This window comes from Oryx dammah, unplaced genomic scaffold (assembly GCF_014754425.2).
Source record: "Oryx dammah isolate SB20612 unplaced genomic scaffold, SCBI_Odam_1.1 HiC_scaffold_20, whole genome shotgun sequence".
Lineage (NCBI taxonomy): Eukaryota > Metazoa > Chordata > Mammalia > Artiodactyla > Bovidae > Oryx > Oryx dammah.
This window is the reverse complement of record NW_024070204.1, coordinates 3,991,363-4,015,389: the sequence shown is the minus strand read 5'-3', so window position 1 is coordinate 4,015,389 and position 24,027 is coordinate 3,991,363. Positions and strand designations below refer to the sequence as shown.

The following is a 24,027-nucleotide window of genomic DNA, read 5'->3' as shown; positions in this document are numbered from 1 at the left end:
TGTAAGTAAGTTCCCTGAAATATAAAAGTATTCCCAAAGTGCCTTTCTGCCTTTGCTCACATGGATAAATATACAAAACAACAACACACACACACATATACTGACACACAAACATACACCAAAGCAAAACAAGCAAAAGGTGGGACAGATAAGGAGACCCCCCAAAAAACACCCAAAATATTTTACGGAACTACATAAGGAAGGTTTCTGGTGTGAAATGATGACTCCAGATCTAAATAGTTAGCTCACTTCTATAGCTCCACTTCTGCAATGATTTTTCCATTTTAATATTTCAGTGACCGAGGAAACAAGTCAAGTCAGCCTTGATTAGGACTAGTCTGTCCTTATTTGTAACTGGGTTTTCTTTACGGATGCATTGTAACAAACATCACTATGATGGTTTTCATTACGGACGCATTGTAACCAACACCTCTATGAGCCTGAATGTATTCTAACCTCCTTGTTTCGGTTCAGCCACATCTCTCCTGGGGGAGACACAGTAAGACACCCCCTTTACACTGAGATCCTGTCACATCTAGGTGATGACGCAGGCACCTAGTCAAGTCACGATGCTCAGCCCCTGCACTGGCGACTTCACACTTTACACCAAACGGTTCTCCAAAGACTGTCAAGTACAGAGATGGCCTAACGTTTCTGGTTTTTCTGGTTAAAAGGAGACAGCTAGATGCCTTTTCAGTGGGGGCGCAGCAGAGGGAGGACAAGTTTCTTAAGAAGAGGAGGGGCCCCTCAGAGAGGCGGCGTCTGTGGGCGTGAAGGTTCCCTGCCAGGGTCAGCTCAGTCCAGAAGAACAGCAGAGGCAACTGCGGCCCCTGGAGGACGCGGGCTCTGTTAAAGCTCCCCTCCCTGTGGCTTCACGCATCCGCAAGTGTTCTGAAGTTCGGCAAAGCTGATGCTCATCCCGTAAGTGGAAAGAAAACCGGAGAAGACAACTGTACCAAGTCTCCTGTATCCTTCCTTGCCACTGGCATGTCACCAGAGAAATCCATGATTTGAAAAGAGACAGCTAGAAAGGACAGGCTTGTGGACACAGTGAGAGAAGGACAGGGTGGGACGACTTGAGAGCACCATGGAAACACAGACACCACCAAACGTAAAGTGGGTAGCCATGGGAATCTGGTGCAACGTGCGAGACCACGAGGGATTTCAAGCATCGGAGAATTAAACCAAGTGGGGAACATTTCCAGCACGGGGCCCTGAGCTACGGGGCAGGGAACACACCCAGCAAGCCGGTCCTGGAGCTAGTTTATTCCCAGTCACTCTGATAATCAAATGAACTGAAATACTTCCTTACCACCCTGGGAGTTAAACCCTTTCACATATGCGGACCACCTCGGGGACCAGGGTCCTTTCCACCCCTGGGTAACCTGCACACTGCTACTGCTAAGTCACTCAGTTGTGTTCTAGTCTTAGCAACTCCATGGACTGCAGCCCACCAGGCTCCTCCGTCCATGGGATTTTCCAGGCAAGAGTACTAGAGTGGGATGCCACTGCCTTCTCCGAACCTGCACACTGCCGGGTGTGAGCATTTTCAAGGCTTAACCCTAAGCTGCTGTTGCTCAGTTTCTCAGTCGTGTCCGATTCTTTGCAACTCCATGGACTGCAGCATGCCAGGCGCCTTCATTATCTCCCAGAGTGTGTTCAGACTCATGCCCATTGCATCAGTGATGCCATCCAACCATCTTTCCCTCTCGCTCCCTTCTCCTGCTGTCAGTCTTTCTCAGCATCAGGGACTTTTCCAATGTGTTGGCTCTTCGCATCAGGTGGCCAAAACATTGGAGCTTCAGTATCAGTCCTGCCAATGAACATTCAGGATTGATTTCCTTTAGGATTGACTGGTTGGATCTCCTTGCTGTTCAAGGGACTCTCAAGAGTCTCCTCCAGCGCCACAGTTGGAAAGCATCAATTCTTCCGGTGCTCAGCCTTCTTTACTGTATGCCAAGGGTTACTGCCCCCTCTCCTGTCCCTGGCAGTATTGCTGGAAGAAGGTCTTAGTTCTTCACCATCACTATAACATGACGTTCCCCTCTCATTTCTACCAAATGGACGCAGTCACCCTCGTCTGGATCTCGGTTGTAAGAGAAACAGTCCTGCTGATGGGTTTGTGGGAGTCAGCAAAATGTAGACAGAAAGGATAGGACCATCTAAAGACCAAGCGGGAGGAAAGCAGAGAAGGCCTCCGTTTGTACGGGGAGGAGGTATCGAATGACAAGACGCTTTATCTACACCCTTCCTCTGCATCCCTAGAAGAATACTGCAGAGAGAGGCGAAGCATCCGTTTACCATCTGGAAAGCATTTCCTCTCGTTCTGCCTTCAGCCGGTTGACCAGGAAGGCGTGCAGTGAGCGCTTGTGCTTGGAAAACGAGAGCGATAAGAGGAAGGACAGGAAGAGCCGCTCCATTTAGATAAACCGAGAAATCGAAACGAAATAAATACGCGTGTGATTTATGGCTCACGTATCAAAAGCAAGCCATAAAAATGCCTGATCCTCGCTTATATGAGCCGGGGGAGCGCCGCGCGCTGCCGTCGGCGCGGGGCCAGCAGAGCCTCCTTCCAGGCGCGCGGAGGCGGCGGCGGGGGCCTCGCTCGGTCCCTGCGGCGCGGCACGAAGTGCTGATGCTCCAAGACCAGGCCGGGGTGCCCCCGCTGGCCCCCTCCTCGCAGACATTTGAGATCACCTTCCTCCAGGCTGGGAGGCTCCCGGACTCCCGGCTGTCTGCCCTCGGAGATTTACGACCTGGGTTCGCACCCGGGGCCCTTGTGCGCCCCAGACGCAGCGGTGCGCACGTGTGGATGGAGACCGATGGGGGCGCCGGGGGCGGGGTCGGGGGGCGGGCGGGGGAGTGGGGAGTCGCAAGGCTGTTTTTTTTTGGGTCACGTCGGTTAAAAAGAAGATGACCTGTGATTAAGATGTTTTAAACTGCCCCCGCCCCCGCCCCCGCCTGCGCCCCGGGGTCCTTCGGGGAGCGTCCCTCATGAGCAGGAAACAGCAGATTGCTCCCGGCTCCATCCTCTGCGCCCCGCTGTCAACCAAAGGCAGTGGGAGGCTGAGCATGCAGCCGCCGCGGGGGTTTTGTGGGGTCCGGAGAAGCGGAGAAGCGGGTGGACGCTCCGCTTGACAGGGCCGTGGATGGACGCCTCGCAGGAGGCAGTCTAGTAAGGAAGACATAGGCTCTCCCAGGCGTCAACAGAAAGCTTGGGTGGGCGGCTCACTTAACCAGGAAGGAAAAACTGGCAGTATTCTGGGCAAGAAAGAAAGGTATCTTACATACCTTTCTTACCTGTCTTACATAGGACAACAGAACAACTTTAAAATCAAGACCTATTTTCCCAGTTCAGTAGGGTAATATGACAGTGCCCAGGGATGGATGCCTGGAACATAGTTCCTCCTTCTGTGTTTGTCATTGATCGTTCTGCTTCACAGACTACGTAAATAGCTAATGCGAACTTGTTTCTTCTTTCCGGGCGAAAAAGGAAAGAACCAAGATTTAGTGAGTGTTTTAGCACATGTCCTGGACTGAGTGAGAGCTTTCACATGGATTCCCTCAACACTTCCTTGACCTACACGGCCCTGATTAGTACAAGGTGAGGGTAATAATATAATATAATATAATATAATATAATATAATATAATATTATATAACATGAAGAATATAACATGTCCTTGTGCTCAGTCACGTTCGCCTCTTTGCCACCCCGTGGGCTGTAGCCCGGCCAGGCTCCTCTGGGCCTGGGATTCTCAGGCAAGAAGACTGCAAGGAAAGTGTTCGTCTCCTCCTCCAGGGGGTCTTCCTGACCCAGGGTTCGAGCCTGGGTCTCTTCTGCCTCTGCCCTGGCAGGCGGATTCTTTCCCGCTGTGCCGCCTGGGAAGCCCTCAAAGACCCTGCTTTCTGCTTTCGAGGCCAAGTTCAGCAAAGCCAGCTGCCACGGGTCTCTAAGATCAAGACGCGTGAGGCCACACGTGCCTCGGCTGTCTGAAGGGCCTAGTGAGCTTCCCTTCTGTAAACACGTTTCTCGGATGCGTTTGACAACCCCTCTGTGATGATGAAGCCAGGGAGACGCAGACAGACCGTGGACGAGCTGGGGGTGACAGCTGGGGGAGGCAGGGCAGGACCTTGGCTGCCCCCTGAGCTCCCGCCCCCGCTCGAATCAGGGGACCCAGGCTTTCTCGAGGAGCATGTCGGTGGTGGTGCCGGGGAAGGGTGACCGAGATGGCCGAGGCCTGCTGCCACACTTGCGCAGGGTCCACCCTCCCCGGACAGCTGGGACAGGCCTCACCACGGGCTCTCCTAACACATTTCACTTGGCAAGGAAAGGAGACATCGAGGCAGGGCACGGAGGCTCAGTGGGAAAAAGTTCCCGTCCACGGCCCGCTGCCCCTCCCACAGCCTGAGCTGAAAAAAGCCAGAACAAGCGCCGTCCACTCCGAGACCTTCTGCGCCCCTGCCCAGACTGGCCATGCCCACCCCCACCCGAGCACACTTTCTGTGGCTCATCTGTTCAGGCAGCTCTTGCTCCTCTCGCTTCTGCCGTCACGGATCACGTGGCCGCGGTTGGCACTTCTCGTCCCCAGGCTCAGGAGCCCCGAGGACTGGGCGTTATACCTGCAAACCCCTGACACTCGTTCAGAGGGACGCAGCAGTTCTTACCTGGGGGGACAGGCAGACACTTTGCAGGGCACGACCCCTGTGGCTGGCCGTGTGTCAGGGCTGCAGAAGGAGGCGTTCACCGGGACCCGCAGGTCTCTGTAGCAGCCTGCTCTCGTGGTCGTCTGCCCTGTGGGAGAGAGGGATACGCGATGAAGACTCACGGACACGACCCGTGGTAAAAGCAGGGGAAGAGCTAATGACGTCTCCAGAAACCTTTTCCCTGCATGTTAGCCTGTTTTTGCATGAATGACATTAGGCTGACTATGATATTCCACTTCTTTGATCTGTCCTGATGATTTTTATTAGTGGATTTCATCAGTTCTAAGATGCCTTGTTTCTTCCCCCTACATTAAAAACATATTTGTTTTTAATTTTGGCTGCATGCAGGCTCTTCACTGTGGCGTGCGGCCTCCAGAGTATGTGACTCAGAGGTTGCCTTTAAAGGCTTAGTTGCCCTGAGACATGAAGGATCTTAGTTCCCGGACCAGGAATTGAACCCGTCCCCTGCATTGGAAGGCAGATTCTTAACCACTGGACTGCAAGAGAAGTACCCCACCCTGCCTACATTTTAACATCTTTAAATGTGTGCCTCGCTATTGGTGCCAACTTATATTTGGTGAAACTATCTGCCCCCAATCTGGTTTTAGCCCCGATGTCCCCAGGCTGGCCTCCTGGGCTCATGGAGCCGGCCATCTAAGAGATACACAATCCATCAACATGCATTCAGAGCAGGCTTTCCTGGAGTCCCTTCTCTAGGGGTCTGTGGTCTCTGTGTAGTCAAGGGATCAGTCTTATAAGCCTCTGATTCCCACTCCCATGCCTTGGTCTGAGTCCATTGTTTATCTGATACCACCTATATTTCCTTTACACACACACACACACACACACACACACACACACTCATGCCACTCCCAGATTAAAAGCCCACTCTTCTCTCGTTAAACTGGAGACCTCTCAGCCTTGTCCTCCATGCTTACACACACACACACACACACACACACACACACACACACACATGCTCACGCTGCTCCCAGATTAAAAGCATGCTCTTCTCTGGTTAAACTGGAGACCTCCCGGCCTTGTCTTCCAGCACCGCTGCTTCCCTCTTGTACTGACATCTCCCCTGGTCCTCTGACCCCCAGACCCCACCCACAACTGTGTCTGTGCGTGGAACGTGGTCCTCACCCGCTGTCCCTGACACACCTGGAGGCAGTCCTCTTGTCCCCCTACGCAGGCCCATACCCTGTGCTCTGACCCAGCACCTTCCCGTGCTCAGGGGTTCTCAGACTCGAGTGTACATCTGAACCTCTCGTTAGCTTAAACACCCTCCTGGCCACTTCCAGAGCCTCAGATCCGGCAGGCCTGGGATGTGTCCTGAGAGTGTAAGTTTCTAACATGTGCTCAGTGTCCAGGATCTGCTGCCCGTGGACCACTCTTTGAGAACTGCTGCTCTAGGAACTATCAGAAGCTGCCACTTGACTGTCTCCTGTTACACAAGTGTGACAGAGTAAAAGATGGATACCTGGTCTCTGTCCCTGGTTCTTGGAACAGCTCCTAGAACCTTTGGAGTCTCCTTTGTGAGCTGCTGAGCAGACTGGTTGGTGGGGGGAGCCCCGCACAGCGTATGGATGGAGCTGGTCCCCAGAAAGACTGAGGCGTGATGAGAGGGCTTGCAGCCCAACCCCAGACCTCTGGGAAGAGGAGACGGCCTGAAGATTTAGTTCAATTACCAATGGCCAATGATTTAATAATCCTGCCCGTGTAATAAAGTCTCTATAGAAACCTGTAAATAACGGGGTTCAGAAACCTTCCAGGATGGTCTCTCTCTCAACTGCTTCAGTCATGTCCAACTCTTTGCAACCCCATGGGCTGTAACCCACCAGGCTCGTCTGTCCACGGGATTCTCCAGGTAAGAACACTGGAGTGGGTTGCCATGAACTCCAACATCTCATCCTCTGTTGCCCCCTTCTCCTCTTGCCCTCAGATTTTCCCAGCATCAGGGTCTTTTCAGTGAGTCACCTCCTCACATCAGGTGACCAAAGTATTGCAGCCTCAGTTTCAGCATCAGTCATTTCAATGAATATTCAGGGTTGATTTCCTTTAGAATTGACTGGTTTGATCTCCTTGCAGTCCAAGAGACTCTCAAGAGTCTTCCCCAGCACCACAGTTCAAAAATATCAATTCTTCAGTGCTCAACCTTCTTTATGGTCCAACTCTCACATCTGTACATGACTACTGGAGAAACCGTAGCTTTGACTATATGGACCTTTGTTGGCAAAGTGATGTCTCTGCTTTTAAAGACGCTATCTAGGTTTGACATAGCTTTCCTTCCAAGGAGCAAGCATCTTTTAATTTCATGGCTACAGTCACCATCCTCAGTGATTTTGGAGCTGAAGAAAATCAAGTTTGTCACTGTTTCTACTTTTTCTCCATCTATTTGCCATGAGTTGACAGGAATGGAGGCTATGATCTTCGTTTTCTGAATGTTAAGTTTCAGGCCATTTTTTTCGCTCCTTTTTTCACCCTTATCAAGAGGCTCTTTAGTTCCTCTTCACTTTCTGCCATTAAAATGGTACCATCTGCATATCTGAGGTTATTGATTTTTCTCCCGGCATCCTCGATTCTAGCTTGTGACTCATCCAGTCTGGCATTTCACATGATGTACTCTGCGTGTAAGTTAAATCAGCGGGGTGACAATATACAGCATTGACATACTCCTTTCCCAATTTTGAACCAGTCCTTTGTTCCACGTCCTTTGCTCCATGTTGCTTCTTGATCTGCAGACAGGTTTCTCAGGAGACAGATAAGGTGGTCTGATACTTTTATCTCTTTCAGAATTTTCCACAGTTTGTTATGATCCACACAGTCAAAGACTTTAGCATAGTTGATGAAGCAGATGTTTCTCTGGAATCCCCTTGCTTTTTCTATGAGCCAACGGATGTTGGCAATTTCTGGTTCCTCTGCCTTTTCTAAATCCAGCTTGTAAATCTGGAAGTTCTCAGTTCACATACTGCTAAAGTCTAACTTGAAGGATTTTGAGCATAACCTTACTAACATGTGAAATGAGCATAATTTTATGGCAGTTTGAACATTCTTTGGCACTGCCCTTCTCTGGGATTGGAATGAAAACTGATCTATTCCAGTCCTGTTGCTACTGCTGAGTTTTCCAAACTTGCTTGCATATTGAGTGCAGCACTTCAGCTGCATCATCTTTAAAGATTTTAAATAGCTCAGCTGGAATTCCATCACCTCTACTAGCTTTGTTCATAGTGATGCTTCCTAAGGCCCACTTGACTTCACACTCCAGGATGTCTGGGTCTAGGTAAGTGACCATACTGTCATGGTTATCTAGGTCATTAAGACCTTTTTTGTATAGTTTTTCTGTGTATTCTTGCCACTTCTTCTTAATCTCTTCTGCTTCTGCTATTTTTAAGGCTTCCTCAGACAACCACTTTGCCTTCTTGCATTTCTTTTTATGGTGAAGCTAGTGACAAAGTTTGGTTGAGATATAGAAATGCTCTGTGTGTTTGCTTAGTTGCTCAGTTGTGTCCGACTCTTTGTGACTGAATGGATTGCAGCCCGTCAAATTCCTCTGTCCATGGGGATTCTCCAGGCAAATATACTGGAGTGGGTTGCCACATCTTCCTCCAGGGGAACTTCCCAACCCAGGAATTGAACCGGGGTCTACTGCACTGCAGGTGGATTCTTTACCAGCTGAGCTACCAGGGAAGCCCATATGTATATAATTTGATCACTTAGATCAAATTTCCAGAGGGCAGAGAGTGCAGCCTGCATAGATTAATTTGTTCCCACCCTTGTTAAGTGGTTTATCAGCCATTGGCCAATTTCATTAGATTCAGTAAGTTCTAAGGTCAAGTCACCTCTCCCTGTCCAAGTGTTCCAAATCTGCTTATTCAACCAACTACAGATGGAAAAAACTGGGGAAAATATTCTAGAAAGTTCTAAAAAACAAACTTGCATTTGCTACATGCCAGCAACTTTTTACACAACATTTCCCTTGTATTCACAACTGTTTGTGTATCAGTTTGGGCTTCCCTGGTGACTCAGATGATAAAGAACCCGCCTGCAACTCATGAGGCTCAGGTTCGAGCTCTGGGTCAGGAATCTCCTTGGCGAGGGCACGGCAGCCCACTCCAGTATTCCTGCCTGGAGAATCCCATGGACAGAGGAGCCTGGTGGGGTACCGTCCATGGGGTCGCAGAGAAGCAACAGCTGAGCGACTGAAACTTTCATTTTCACACGTGTAGCATTTACGTTATATTAGGTATTATAAGTAATCTAGAGATGATTTCAGGAGTATTTGGGGAGGATGTGCACTGTTCATTGCAAATACTACACCATTTTATTTATATATTTGGTATCTGTGGGGTATCCTGGAACCAGTAACAGTGACGACTGTAGTGATTTAATGTGCTGTGTGCTCAGGCGCGTCTGACTCTTTGTGACCCCATGGACTGCAGCCCGCCAGGCTCCTCTGTCCACGGGATTCTCCAGGCAAGAATACTGGAGTAGGTTGCCATGCCCTGCCCCAGGGGATCTTCCCAACCCAGGGATCGAACCTGGGTCTTCTGCATTGCAGGCAGATTCTTTACCACTGAGCCACCAGGGAAGACCAGTGATTTAATAATGCTTGACAAGAAACCATCAAAGTATAGGCATATAGGCATATTCTATATTCTACAGTACTTGGGAAGAACTGAACACAATTTTGATGATTCACCCATGTATCAATGCAGAGATGAAATCTGAATCGGTATTTTATGAACTTATTTTTCCACTTGCTAATAGGGAATACTGGAGAAGAAAATGGCAACCCACTCCAGTGCCCTTGCCTGGAGAATCCCAGGGATGGGGGAGCCTGGTGGGCTGCCGTCTATGGGGTTGCACAGAGTCGGACACGACTGAAGCGACTTAGCAGTAGGGAGTAAGAGACTATTAAATTTGAAAAAAAAAGAAACAGACGTCACTTTAAAGCTGTTCTGTAGTGAATGTTGTAAACTCCCTTAAAGCTATCCTTTCTAATCTTGGTGACCCAGTTTATAGGAGGACCTACTGAACAAGAGTACCAGTTTTCAAAACTGTGGGAGGTCGGTTCTCCTGAGTAGAGAAGGAAAATGAAGCTTTTCTCTCCACGTGCATGTCCACTTAAAAGTCCATTTTAGAAGTTTCTAACCAAAGTCTTCTGGCATTTTTGGTGTGACTCTACGAATAATGGCTTTGGTTTGGTTTACAGTTTTGAAACTGAAGACGTGACATTCATGTGACATTCTTCTGCTCAAGTCTTAACAACGAGTTAGGCCAAATGATCCTGATGAGCAGGGTACAGGCTCTCGGTCAAGCAAACAGGAAATTGCTTTGCTTTGAAACAGAAACAGAAGTGTCCTGTATTAACATATTCACTTTTCCTTCTTGGTGGAGATGTTTTTCTGACTTTGGTGCCAGTCAAGTCCCAAGCTTTTACCTATTAATTGGATAAGAGGGAAATCTAGATCTAGTCACTCCTGGAATAATTTTAGTAACAATGTGATAGGAAAAATATAACCTAAAGGGAATTTGCCCAACACATTTCTAAGTTCTGACTCGGCCAGTTACTTTTTTAAGCGGGTGACATTGGAGACCTCCCACTTTTCCTAGTGGGGCGCTATTGGCATTTTAGGTAAAAACATTATTTGCTGTGCAGCACGGTTGTCATGTTGTAAAATGTTTAGCATCCCTGGATCCTGCCCACTAGATTCCAATAGCAACCCATGGTAACTAACATGCCTGCACACATATCCAAATGCTCCTTCTAAGGAACAGTACAGCCTTTGGTTGAGAGCATTGATAGACCACAAGCAGATAAGGAAGAAAGTATATGCTTAGGAAAAAAGAAAGGGGAAATGAAAAGTGTTGCTTGGAAACCTTTAGTAATTCCTAGAAACAAGATCAAAACAGGAAGTGGTCATCAGATTCATAGCAAAATTCATTTAAGAAAGTGACAATGACAAGAATGCTATAACACAGAATTTATGGTGTGTAGCTCAAAGTAAGATCCAGAGGGTAGTTCACGGCCTTAAATACCTACAGTGACAAAGATAAGTATGAGTGGAAATAAATGAATCTAATACTTAATTATGGTGTTAGGAAAAAGGATAGCTCAAGAGCTTCCCTGGTGGCTCAGCTGGTAAAGAATCTGCCTGCAATGCAGGAGACCTGGGTTCGATCCCTGGGTTGGGAAGATCCCCTGGAGAAGGGAACAGCTACCCACTCCAGTAATGCAATCTGGAGAATTCCATGGACTGTATAGCCCATAGGGTCACAAAGAATCGGACACAACTCAGTGACTTTCACTTTTACTTTCAAGGAAGCAGAAAGAAGGAATTATATAGATTGGAACAGAAGCCAACATATTAGAAAATGAACAGACATCAGTATATTTGGATGCACACAAACACGTGAAGCAGAAGTCAGTATGTCAGGAAAGAGAAAACAGTGAATCCAGAAGCTGATATTTGGGAGAGGAGCTTATCCTCAAGCCTAACAACCTGCAACTCTGCTCACCCCCCTCTTTCTAGTTCCTCCCTGGATTACAGGGGCTCCAGGCAGGCCCTGCAATCTCTGCATCTCTTGTCTGTGAGGCTGTCGGATAGACCCCGTCACTGAGAGGCTTGAGCACATGATGTGGTCAGAGCCGCAGCACCATGTCCCTGGCAGCAGGGATTTAAAATGTGGGCTCTGGTAGCTGTTACGTCTGCTGTAGTCTCCAGACATTTTTCTGGGAATCGCCTACATCAGTGCTGGCTTAGCTCTAATCCTCGCCAGGAACTTCTAGAATGTTCGACACATTCCACCTCTTTAGTAGCCAGAGCAACTCTGAGACCTAAATGGGTCTCTCTTTGACTTTTACTTCCCCAACTTTTCCAATTATTTTGTAAACATATGACCCTTTTTAGTAAATACCTTCCTAGGATACCTAGGATGGATTCTGTTTTCCTGGCTAAACTGTCACTGACATACTAACTTAATGAAAAAACAAACAATAAGCACAAATATACAAAACAAGAAATCAGAGTAAGGAAACAGCCACAAGTAGAATAAACAACTGGAAAAGACCCTGATGCTGGGAAAGATCGAGGACAGGAGGAAAAGGGGGTGACAGAGGATGAGATGGTTGGATGGCATCATTGACTCAATGGACATGAGTTTGAGCAAGCTCTGAGAGATACTGAAGGACAAGGAAGCCTGGAGTGCTAAATCCATGGGGTCACAAAGAGTTGGACACAACTGAGTGACTGAGCAAAAGAAGAAACAAAAATGATTTAATCAGAGTACTTTGTTCAAATATATTAAAATATTTAAAATCCTAAAGGAAAAAAAAAGGTTTTAATTAGCAAGACTACTCTCAAAAGAGATAAATAATCTAATTAGTCTAATTACCATACATATTATTAAAAAAATCAAAGATCTAATGCCTGAAAAGGTATCAGATTCAAGTGCTTCAAAGAAATTCTACCAAATGTAGTAGATGCTGCTGCTGCTAAGTCGCTTCAGTCATGTCCGACTCTGTGCGACCCCATAGAGGCAGCCTACTAGGGTCCTCTGTCCCTGGGATTCTCCAGGCAAGAACGCTGGAGTGGGTTGCCATTTCCTTCTCCAATGCATGAAAGTGAAAAGTGAAAGTGAAGTCGCTCAGTCATTTCTGACTCTTCAGCGATCCTCTGGACTTCAGCTACCAGGCTCCTCCATCCATGGGAGTTTCCAGGCAAGAGTACTGGAGTGGGTTGCCATTGCCTTCTCCGGTAGCAGATGCTAGTGCTGTTTAAATCATTCCAGAGCAGACAAAATAGGAAAGATTTCTAAGATTTAAACAATTTAGTATATTTTAGGATGCAAAGGAAAATTATATTAATAACTCAATACTGATATATTTTCACCCTGTTCATTTAACTTATAGCAGAGTACAATGCAGGTGATACCACTCTAATGGCAGAAAGTGAAGAGTAACTACAGAGCCTCTTGACGAGCGTGAAAGAGGAGAGTGAGAAAGCTGGCTTAAAACTCAACATTCAAAAACCTAAGATCATAGCATCCAGTCCCATTACTTCATGGCAAATAGGAGAAAAAGTGTAAGCAGTAACAGATTTTATTTTCTTGGGCTCCAAAATCACTGCAGCCATGAAATTAAAAGATGTTTGCTCCTTGGAAGTAAAGCTATGGCAAACCTTAACAGTATATTAAAAAGCAAAGACATCATTTTGCTGATAAAGGTCTATGTAAGGTCGGGCCCCGGGGGCCATGATGGGCCGCCCCTCCTCTACCCGCGCCGGCGGGGGAAGTCCCTAACGGAGGGAGCCTCCCAGATGCCAGGGACCAAGGACAGCACACTCTGCCAGCTAAAGCCGCCCCGCCCCCAGCTGCATGAACCACGCCACCTCAGCTGCATAAGCCGTCCCGCCTCAGCCGCATGGAGAAACCTATCAGCTTGCAACGCCGCGAACCAGCAGCCTATCCAAACTCCCATCTGCTAACCCAGCCATCCCTCGCAACGTGCATATATAAACAAACTCCCAACGCGGTTCTGCACGGATTCCCTCGACCTGCCCCATTCGGGTCTGGGAACCCCGCCCGGGAGTGCTCCACCATTAAAGCCTGTCAGAGATTTTTTTTTGGGGGGGGTGTACCTGGTCGTCTTTACCTAACAGTCTATACAGTCAAAGTTATAGTTTTTCCAGCAGTCATGTACAGATGTGAAAGTTGGACCATAAAAGACGGCTGAGGACTGAAGAACTGATGCTTTCAAATCGTGGTGCTGGAGATGACTCCTGAGAGTCCTTTGGACAGCAAGGAGATCAAACCAGTCAATCCTAAAGGAATCGGCTCTTGGATATTCATTGGAAGGACTAATGCTGAAGCTGAAGCTCTAGTACTTTGGCCACGTGATTCAAAGAGTCAACTCACTGGAAAAGACCCCGATTCTGGGAAAGACTGAGGGCAGGAGGAGAAGAGGGTGGCAGAGGATGAAATGGTTAGATGGCATCATCGACACAATAGACATGAATTTGAGAAAACTCTGGGAGATCACTGAAGACAGAGAGGAGCCTATCTTGCTGCAGTCCATGGGGTTGCAAAGATTCAGACACAATCTAGCGGCGGAACAACAGCAACCCTTAGAAATACTAATGTAAAAAATACAAAATAAAACAGGACAGAATCAAGTAGTACCCTGGGGGAAAAAGACATCAGACAATAATTCCCAGTAGGAATATAAGAATGATTTACTGTTAGGAAAATCATTCCTAATAGTTTAGTGTTAGGAAAATTGGCTAAGATATTTCACCATTTGGACTAGAGAGTAAACATAAAGTTTATCACAAATGTAATACATTCCAGCATGTGATAGATTCTGCCTCAATTTTGACAAAAATGTTTACAAAAGTGACAATTGATGAATACTTAATCAATATGTCTGTATGTTTGCATGGGTATACGTGTGCATATCTGTATTTATGTATCTAGATAGACAGATGTAGGTATTTACATGTTTATTTAAATCTGGAAACCAGCATTATCATAAACACTATAAACATTCCCATTAAGGTTGATGTGAAGTGAAGTCATTCAGTTGTGTCTGACTCTTTCTGACCCCATGGGCGGTAGCCTACCAGGCTCCTCTGTCCATGGGATTTTCCAGGCAAGAATACTGGAGTGGGTTGCCATTTCCTTCTCCAGGAGATCGTACCAACCCAGGGTTTGAACCCGGGTCTCCCGCATTGTAGGCAGGCGCTTTACTGTCTGAGCCAACAGGGAAGTCCAGACTATAGGTTAGAACCATTAAGGTTAGGAAAAGAAAAACATATATCATCCTGCAGAAGACCTGAGTTGGATCTCCAGGGAAGATCCCCCGGAGAAGGGAAAGGCTACCCACTCCAGTATTCTGGCCTGGAGAATTCCATGGGCTGTATAGTCCATGGGGTCACAAAGAGTCGGACACGACTGAATGACTTTGATCATTATCACTGATCTTATCATCATTTTAGTTAAGGCCATAAGGAGATACTGGCTCACACAATTAGATAAGATGAAACAAGGGCTATGAACATTGTAGTGGGGAGAAAATTCAGGTGGTATCACTATATCTCTAGAAAACTCAAGGCGGGTAGGTGTGAAGATGTTGGAGGAGGGGGACAAAGAGTGGACTCTTGGGTACCGAGAGAAGACAAAGCGTGGACACAGACTGAGCTCAGAAGCAAAGAGAAAACAACGCCCATCGCTGAGACGGTAAGAAGTTGCTCTGATGTGAGAGCTGGTGTCACCAGTGTGAGACCGAAGAGCACAGAGATTTGTATCAAAAGACCCTCATGGGTAAGTGATGATGGGGAAGGACCTGAGGGCAAACCAGCCCCGCGGGGAGGAGATGGAGACATGGGTGCTGGGCTTGTGGTGAGGTCAGAGTGAAGGTGGAGACACGGTGGGGCTTCCTTACCTGCAGTAAGGAAGTTAAGGGACAGGACCAGCGACAAGAACGTGCTGATAAAGGAAGGAGCCAAATGGGCAGGACAGATGTCGGCAATCAAGGGCAGAGAAAGCTGGAAGGAATCAGGTGAACTGTGCTGAGGGCTTCGGGGAGGCCAGCAGGAGCGGGCTGAGGAAGGGCTTCTGATGTCGTGACAGGGTGGTGGTCACGGCTAGAAGCGTCTCAGATATGAAACCAAGAAGCCCTCAGGATGAGCAGCAGGGGCTCCTGGTTGGCGGTGGGGCAGGAAGTGGAGGTTATTCTCAAGGCAAGAGAGAGAAAAAGGAAAGAATGGGAGACTGATGGGAAGGCTGAGGAAATCTGAGAGGGGGAAGGAGGTGGGGCAGGGAAGAGTGACTGGAAAGGGAGAAATGGCGCGTTTTGGTGGTGAGAACTTTGTGTGATGAGGTCATGGGTGAAAGTGGAGTATTGAGGTTGGGGAAGGGGGAATGTCTCCCTGGGGCAGAAAATGCAGAAGGAATGAGTCGCAGAAAATTCTGCTGTGGTTGGTGGGAACCAGCTGACGTTTACACTGGGCTTAACCCTCCCCACACGGGAGATGGAAATCGCCCACGTGTATGTGCAGAAGCAAGCTGGCGTAGAGACGCATGGAACCTATTAAAGCAGGACTCCACAACGGGTCTCGCTTCCAATCTACTAGGGCAGTTAAAGTGCTACGTTTAATCTATAATCTATAAAGCTCAGTAGGGCTTGAGGTCTGTTAGCAGGCCCTGCTTCCCTCCTCTTACAAAATTACCATGATTAAAAGCATATGGAGAGGGGGCTGCTAATGGTCCCCAGCCTCACTTCCTGGGCGCGTTCCAGGAAATTTCTTGTCTCCGGTTCTCCCACCCATGTTATTGTTGGTATTGTTGTTCAGTCGCTAAGTCGCATCTGACTCTCTGTGACCCCATGGACTGCAGCATGCCAGGCTCCTCTGTCCTCCACTTCTCCCAGAGTTTGCTCAAATTACTGTTCCTTGAGTCAGTGATGCCATCTAACTATTTCATCTTCTGTTGTCCCCTTCTCCTTTTACCTTCCATCTTTCCCAGCATCAGGGTCTTTTCCAATGAATCGGCTCTTCCCTTCAGGTGGCCAAAGTATTGAAGTTTCAGCGTCAGCATCAGCCCTTCCAATGAATATTCAGGGTTCATTTCCTTTAAGATTGACTGATTTGATTTCCTTGCTGTCCAAAGGACTCTCAAGAGTCTTCTCCAGGACTACAATTCAAAAGCATTAATTCTTTGGTGCTTAGCCTTCTTTACGGTCCAACTCTCACATCCATACGTGACTACTGGATAAACCATAGCTTTGACTAGACCGACCTTTGTTGGCAAAGTGATGGTTTTGCTTTTTAATACACTGTCTATAGTTTGTCATAGCTTTCCTTCCAAAGCACAAGCATCTTTCACTTTTGTGGCTGTGGTCACAGTCCTCAGTGATTTTGGAGCCCAAGAAAATAAAATCTGTCACTGCTTCCACTTTTTCTCCCTCTATTTCCCAGAAAGTGATGGGACCAGATGCCATGATCTTAGTTTTCAGAATGTTGAGCTTCAAGTCAGCTTTTTCATCCCACTAAACCTGTCTTAACTCACTTCTCAAGGAGCATTAAAGCATGGACCTTTGACCACCCCAGTTGAAATCTTCTGACTGACATTTAAAAATTAACTGTAGTGTTCAGTGAAGTTGTTGCTCTTCTTTTAGAACCAGTTCCTCTTGGGGAAGTCGTCATCCCTTGGTATTCCTGAATGCAGGGGACTCCACAGATGCCTCCGAGGGCTGCTGGGGCACTGAGCAGGGGAGAAGCCCTAGTCAGTGGGTTCCACCTACAGTATGTTTGTAGAAAAGTCCTCTCGGCAGAAGCACAGTTGAAAGTGACTCCCTGAACCAGGGGTTCTCAATGTGCTTCACCACCGGGAGCTCTTAGTACAGCGCGGCCTGCTGACCCATCCTTATTGCCACAACTTCTGACTCAGCAGGTCTGGGGTGGGCCCAGCAGTTTGCGTTTCTAACAGATTCTCAGGTGATGCTGCCGATGCTGGCCGGGGGGCTATAATTCCCGCAGTAGCTCAGTGACTTTTGCACATGACTCTGCAGAAAGCGACCTTAAACTGGGCGGCACCCCAGTTCTGTGAATGGGAAATCAGAATCTTTCATAATTTTTTTATGTCAGATCCCATGCTACCATTCAGACTCTGCATCCACAAGTGAACAAATCTGCGTGTGGGTGTCCACACATATTCGAGGCAAGGTCACCCCAAGAGAAGCCATCTTAGTCTTCTAGGAGTGAACCCTTCCGATTGTGTGTGTAAGTTGTGTGGTCATGTCTGACTGTTTGTGACCCCATGGACTGTAGCCCACCAGGCTCCTCTGTCCATGGGATTCTCCAGGCAAGAATACTGGGGTGAGTTGCCATTCCTTTCTCCAGGAGATCTTCCCCACCCAGGGTTCAGACCTGCGTCTCTTGAACTGCAGACAGCTTTGTTACCATCTGAGTCACTGGGGAACTGGGTCACCGGGGAACTGAGTCACCATGTGGCACTAGTAAAGAACCTGCCTGCCAGCGCAGGAGACGCAAAGGACCTGAGTATGGTCTCTGAGCTGGGAAGATCCTTGGAGGGGGAAATGGCAACCCACTCCAGTATTCTTGCCTGGAGAATTTCATGGACAGGGGAGACTGGTGGGCTACCGTCCCTGGGGTGGCAAACAGTCAGACATGACTGAAGCAACTAAGCACACAAGCACAACTTTCAAATACTGTCCCTAAAAGTGGAGCCAAAATTTGTCATTTCTGGGGCAATTTCTTGGGCTTAGGAAGGATTCACTATTTACAGATCCTTTTAAGTGTGACAATTCATAAGCAGAAGCCTCATTTAAAATGGAGTTGATTTTGGTGCTGACAACTTTTCCGTTCTTTATGTGCAAATATTCTTACTTTCAAAAATTAATCTATATTCTTCATAAAAATTAATATGAAAATATGACTATTCTGATAATACTAAGGTTTTAAAGGACATAATGTGAAATTCATGAATCTTTATTGTAAGCACTTCAACACTTAAAGTACTTGGCGCACAAAGTGAAGAAAAGCAATACACACTGGTTGAATTAGGTAACATAAACTACTGGCTACCAAAAGAATTTAAATGCTGACATCTTACTTAAAACTAGTATAGAACTGCCCACAGAGACCATTTTAAAAAATTTATATAGGAATAATGCTGTTTATGTCCAAAGAAATAAGAGTCATTCAGGTCTCTTATATGCAAAAATAAAAGGACTCAGGAGGCTAGAAGGGCCTCAACACTGGATGTCAACTGCATTGCCAACAAGAACAGTACCTTGCAAGGTGTCCAATAGGAAGAAGGTGATTACTTTACTACCAGCAGGAGGAACTAAGAATCTCTCTTTGCCTAGCAACAGCCCAGCCAATGAGAAACCTCACAACTCAGCCAATGAAAAAATCACTATATTTCAAACTCCCAGTTTCCTCCAATGGACTTATTGTTATGATTTTTAATAACAGCCGCTGTCAACTCCCCCTTCTCCTCTATAAAAGAAGACTCTTCTTTGTTCACGGGGCTTGCCTGCAATTGTGTCTAGAATTACAGTTCTTTGCTGTTCCCTGATAAACCCATTTTGCTGGTAAAATAACTAGCTGTTTTATTGTTTTAGGTCAACAAAAGTATCAATAATGCTTCAACATACTTGCTCAAGAATGTGAACTCCCCTATTAAAAAGGAGCCACTGGCTTAATACATAAAGAGGAACTCTTTGCAAATGACGGATACAGATGAGGTGATAACACGGAACATTTATCAGTCAGGATCTTCTAAAAGAGGGCACACACGTGGCAACCTGAACGTGGGAGGAAGGGATGAGATGGGACAGGGTTTACTGCAGTGTCTGTAATGGCCTTGGGTCAGGGGGAGGTTTATCTTCTGCATTTTCTATGGTTAGGACACTTGTGGTTAAAAAATAATTCCAACATCTACAGATTGGAGCCTACATGAAAACGCACCTCCTCTCCTGCTGACACCCTGGGCAGTCTTTTCTCAAGAGCTTCGGGCAGTGAGGGATGGCCTGGTGGAGGGGGGGTGCTGGACCTCCCAGGTGACGCTCGCTGGACCGCCCACCAGCCTGCAGCCCGTCTGCCCACCCACCTGCTCCGGCCTCTCCTCCTCCTTCCTGCTCTTTAACCCCCAGGAGACGCAGTTTTGGACGTCCAAGAGACTCACCAGGGAGAGGGGAAGCGAGTGCAGCTGACATTCAGGCTTCTCTTTTGATCACCTGGTAACTGTTCACTGACACAGAAAATCAAACCAGAAGGCTTGTCAGGGCCCCTAAAGCACACCCTGACACGGGCACTGAAGAAGCAGACAGGGTTCTGAGCCTGTTCAGGGTCCCTCCTCAGCAGAGTGTGGAGTGGGAGGCGGGCTCTGACTGTGCCCTGGCACTCACAGCTGACACCTGAACCCTTAGGGAGCATCCCAGGGGTCACACTGCTTAAAAACGGCTTTGGGTTAAGGTTTGATAAACCATTTTTCACAGTTAATCCAGGGCCGCCGAAGATCCCACGGGATCAGAAAGTCTGCGCTTCTTTTGAGAACCTGAAAATCTGAGTCTGCAGGCCTGGCCAAGAATATCTGCATTTCTTTTTTCATAGTTTGATTTTGCCCCTTAATTTCCGCATTTTTCCTGTCAGATCACTGCTCTGTTACTGGTTCGCTCCGAATGAATCCTCTCTCAAACGCCTGCTTTTCTGGTTTGCATGCATTACATTGGGCTCACCTGTACTTCAGGCATCGAGTAACCTCGCCTGAAGGGAAAATGGTGAGAGAAATGGCCCGCATGTTCGTGTGCAGCGCCTACCCCTTTTTTCCCAAGGGTTTTTCTCGGGCCCTTGGTCCAAGCTTTTTGATCACAGTGTGCACGTAGTCTGAACACTCAGGTTGTCGGGTTGAGTGTTTACCTGGACCTGAAGTCAGGCAAACAGCGGGGCAGGCGACAGGTTGCAAACTCTCAGGGTCAGATGCTAAGCCTGGGTAGAGAAAGGGAAACCAGAAGCCCCACACGAGAGGTTTCAGGACCAGGGGAACAACTGGGGCACTCAGCACGGGGCCACGTGCTCTGCAAGCTCAGGACCGCCAGTGTGGACAGGACCACTTGCTGCATTATCGCACCACGTGCCAGGGCTGAGTCCACGTGGTGAGCCGAGCCCACCCGGGAAAGGTACACTCCACCCAGGAGGCTGGGGAATCAGCCTGAGCGGCCCCCAAGTCCTGCCCCCAGGCCACTGCCCCTTCCAGGCAGGAAAAGGGCCAGGCCACACTTTGTCCACATCCTGTGGTGGCTACCAGCCTACACACCCTCTGTGCACAGAGACACACTGCGGGCACCTCTCCAAGTGTGTGTCCCACACATGCCTGCCCACACGAGTGTGCAGAAGATGGCAACACAGTTCAAAACAGGGAAGAACGCGTTCATCACCCTTGCCTGGGGCCACGTGACTAGTGTCATTGTGGAATATCCTCTGGCTTTAAGAGTTTAGTAACCCAAACAGTGAGATTTCTTAAGCAAAGCTGTAACACTAATGGAAGAGAATAGAAGCTGACATTTACTTGGCTAGACGGAGTGTGAGAGCTTTACAGGGTTTTCTCTCCTCTAATCCTTAAAGGAACCCTATACGGTTGGTTACATGATTATTCTACTTTACAGATGGGCTCACTAGTGTGTAAAAGGCTTAAGGAGCTCACAAGGTCATGTGTTTTAAAGGGCCAGGACTCAATCTCTGGCAGTCTGGCCAACCCCCCGCTGCACCTTCCAGCCTTGGTGTGATGGGTCACTGGCTGGCCTGGTCCTTCTATCCAATGTGATGGGCACGTGTGGCAATTGTAACCTCTTGTTTGATTTTTGCTTGAGAAGGAAGGAGATTCAAAACATTTTCTACTTTAGAACCTGTCCCACACTGGAGGGCAATTTCTTACACTCTGTTTCACGGGGAGTAAAGTTTAAGGCTGGAAGTAACGAAATCTGAATTCTAAGCCATCCACATTCAGGCACGCTCTCTTTTTTCACGCACAGCAGTAGGAGGATGAGAAGCATAAGGAGGCCCTGGGGACGCCGCCGTGGAGGGAAGGCAGCCGGCTGACCCTGCGTCATCATTTCCATCTGTGCCTTCGCATGTTTACAAATCAGAAAGCGATCAAGGTCTTGCATTCGTCCTTCAACAAAGCAATGCCTAGTGCCTAGGCTGTGTAGACTCTGAGCACACAGCAGCTTACAACACACAGGAAACATCACCAACTGACCACCACCCCAGACAGTTCCATCACCCTCAGCGAATCTCAACCACAAAGACAATGAAGAGACAAGCACACACGCCAGGTGTAATCGAGCCGTGAAGACAAGCACCTGGGCGTGCAAGCTGAGGTGGCACTGCTTTGGGGTGGCAGGGACCAGGGCCTGCTGCCTGAGCACCTCCTAGAGCTGATCACTGGTGAGCAGAGCAAAGCCCACCAGAGGTGCAGAGAAGCTACAAAAGCCCTTCCTCGGACCCAAGAGACGTTCAAAGCATCAAGAAAGCTTACAAAATTGAAACCAGTGCAACAGAAGAAATCAAAACCAAAGAAAGGGAAAAAACCATCCTGTCCTTAGTCAACACAAGAGCGTGCTGGAATGACGAGATGTGAGGACGCATCATACAAATTCTTTCCTCTGCGGGACACTTTTTCATGTCCACACAGACTGGCCTGGGAGCCTACAGAAAAAAAAAGAGAAAATCTTTTCAATCCCACTACAGTCATTCACCTCCATTCCTGCATTTTCAAGAGAACCACACCCAGTGTCTCTGTGCATTTTCACCAAGACTAAGTCAGATGGAGAATAAGACAGGCTGTTGGTCAGCTCTCAGAGGGAGAAACTCAGGCAGACTGTCGGTCAGCATTCTTACCACCCCTGAGCTGGGCACCTGCACACCAAGCTTCTCAGGCTGCAGGCACTCCCGCTTCATGCCGACAGACACCGGCGAATGGATGAACCATTACCCGCCAGGTGCCCATGGGATGGCCCAGCGATGCCCAAAGCCTAGGCTATTAAAATGGAAATGGCAAGGCTCAGCTACCTTCAACATTCTCTTAATTGAACTCATGGCCTTAGGGACACTCAGGTGTCAGAGAGGAGACGGCACACGCCAGCACCCACATCCCAGGGTGAAGAGCATCACCGCAGGCCCTGCCAGCCGGGGGGTAGCTGCCTATGGATACGCGTGCTCTTTTGCTTCAGTCCTGTCCAGCTCTCTGCGGCCCCATGGAGCCCAGCCCGCCAGGCTCCTCTGTCCATGGGATTTCTCCAGCAAGAATCCTGGAGTGCGTTGCCGTTTCCTCCTCCAGGGGCTCTTCCCGACCCAGGGATCAAATCCTCATCTCCTGTGTCTCCTGCCACTGAGCCACCTGGGAAGCCCTGGGTATGAGGATAGGAAAACACTCCTGACTCGGGATCTCTGATCAAGTCAGAGCATTTGAGCTGGTCTGAGATTTTCATAGGGATTCAGCCTGGGAACGCTCTGCTTTATTCCACACGGAAATGCTCAGGAATCTAAAAGTCCAGCAATGTACCGAGGGATGATGAATTCTGGAGGTCAAATCTGCTTGTGTGTGGTAGGATGCTCGAGGTTTTAATGTAAAATTAATTTTCCATATAAACAAAATAGATGTAAAGGTGAATTTAAATGTTTCTCTTGTTTTCAAATATCTAAATATCCTGGGAAAATAAAAATACAGCCATATGCCCAATGGTATTTAGGGTTTCTGGGTTCTATTTCTACACTAGGTTTTAGATAATTACGTTTTCAGATGAGTTTCACATGGGGTGAGGTCTCATCAGCCACCTGGATGAATGTTTACAGAGACTCAGGTATCATTTTTCTGACCGAGGGCACAGCTGTAAAGCAATTTCTCAACTGTACTTACAATCTCTCAACTATTTGTCAGAAAGAAAAATCTGTGAGTCCACAGGAATGTTAGAATCAAGCTGGCTAACCTTCTAAAATGATCCATATTAATAGATAAGAGAGAGGCAGAGTTAAAATTCAAAGAATAAATAAAAAAAGACAGAATAATCCTTTAACTGGGAAAAACCCAAAGCTGAACCCTGGCCATGGAAGGTGGTGAGTTTAATGAGCAAAGCGATGAAGCTCTATCTTAATCTTTTTACAGAAACCAGCTCTGGCCAGCTCTTTGGAAATCATTTTAGAATCTTCATACTTTGCCAAAGTATCTGGAAGAAGAGTATTCAGTCTTAAAGACGATGATTATATCAAAGAATCTCTAAGTTTTCAGTCATTCTAATGGCAGAATGATTTCCAGCTGTTACCAAAAGCCTCAGCCTTCTTTTATAAAGGCAAGGAAGACAATCTTGTAAGCACAACTGCCCAGGAAAACTGGAAGATATTCCACAAACAAAGCATGTGCTTTCACAAGGGGCCTGCATCAAGCCCAGGGCAAGCGCCAGATGCCGTGTGGACTCGTGGTGTCTGTGTGCCGAAGGGCCTTGAAGGTGGAGAGGGTTGGTAGCTCCAGGAAAGCAGGGTGGGTGAACTCCTGGCAGCTGATGCTCAGAGTCTAAGTTGTTCCCACGTGTGCCTGAGTGGCAGCTTTGCTGGCATGATCACGCCAGGCTTACGGCACCCGAATGGGCACCCGAGCTTGGAGGGTGGCGATGACTACCCTTTATGGATGGCCCGTGGCATCCTGTGTCTGTTCTGACTGATGAGAAACTGGCCCAATATCTGAGTTCCCTGACAGCACTGACCAGTCCAAAGTGACAGCAGGACACGCCGCTCGTCT

General features: G+C 47.9%; 1 protein-coding gene and 1 non-coding gene across 2 annotated transcripts in view; both read right to left on the bottom strand.

Annotated features, from left to right (window-relative positions):
- The window catches only part of ADAMTS16 (ADAM metallopeptidase with thrombospondin type 1 motif 16), a 190,711-nt gene that overhangs the window by 40,284 nt on the left and 126,400 nt on the right, over nucleotides 1–24,027 (bottom strand). The window contains exon 18 of the mRNA XM_040262379.1: nucleotides 4,669–4,795. Coding sequence (XP_040118313.1) covers nucleotides 4,669–4,795 — 127 coding nt within the window. The remainder of the gene's footprint in view (nucleotides 1–4,668; nucleotides 4,796–24,027) is intronic.
- On the bottom strand, nucleotides 9,228–9,298 carry TRNAC-GCA. The gene has a single exon. It is a non-coding gene; the product is annotated as a tRNA-Cys (tRNA).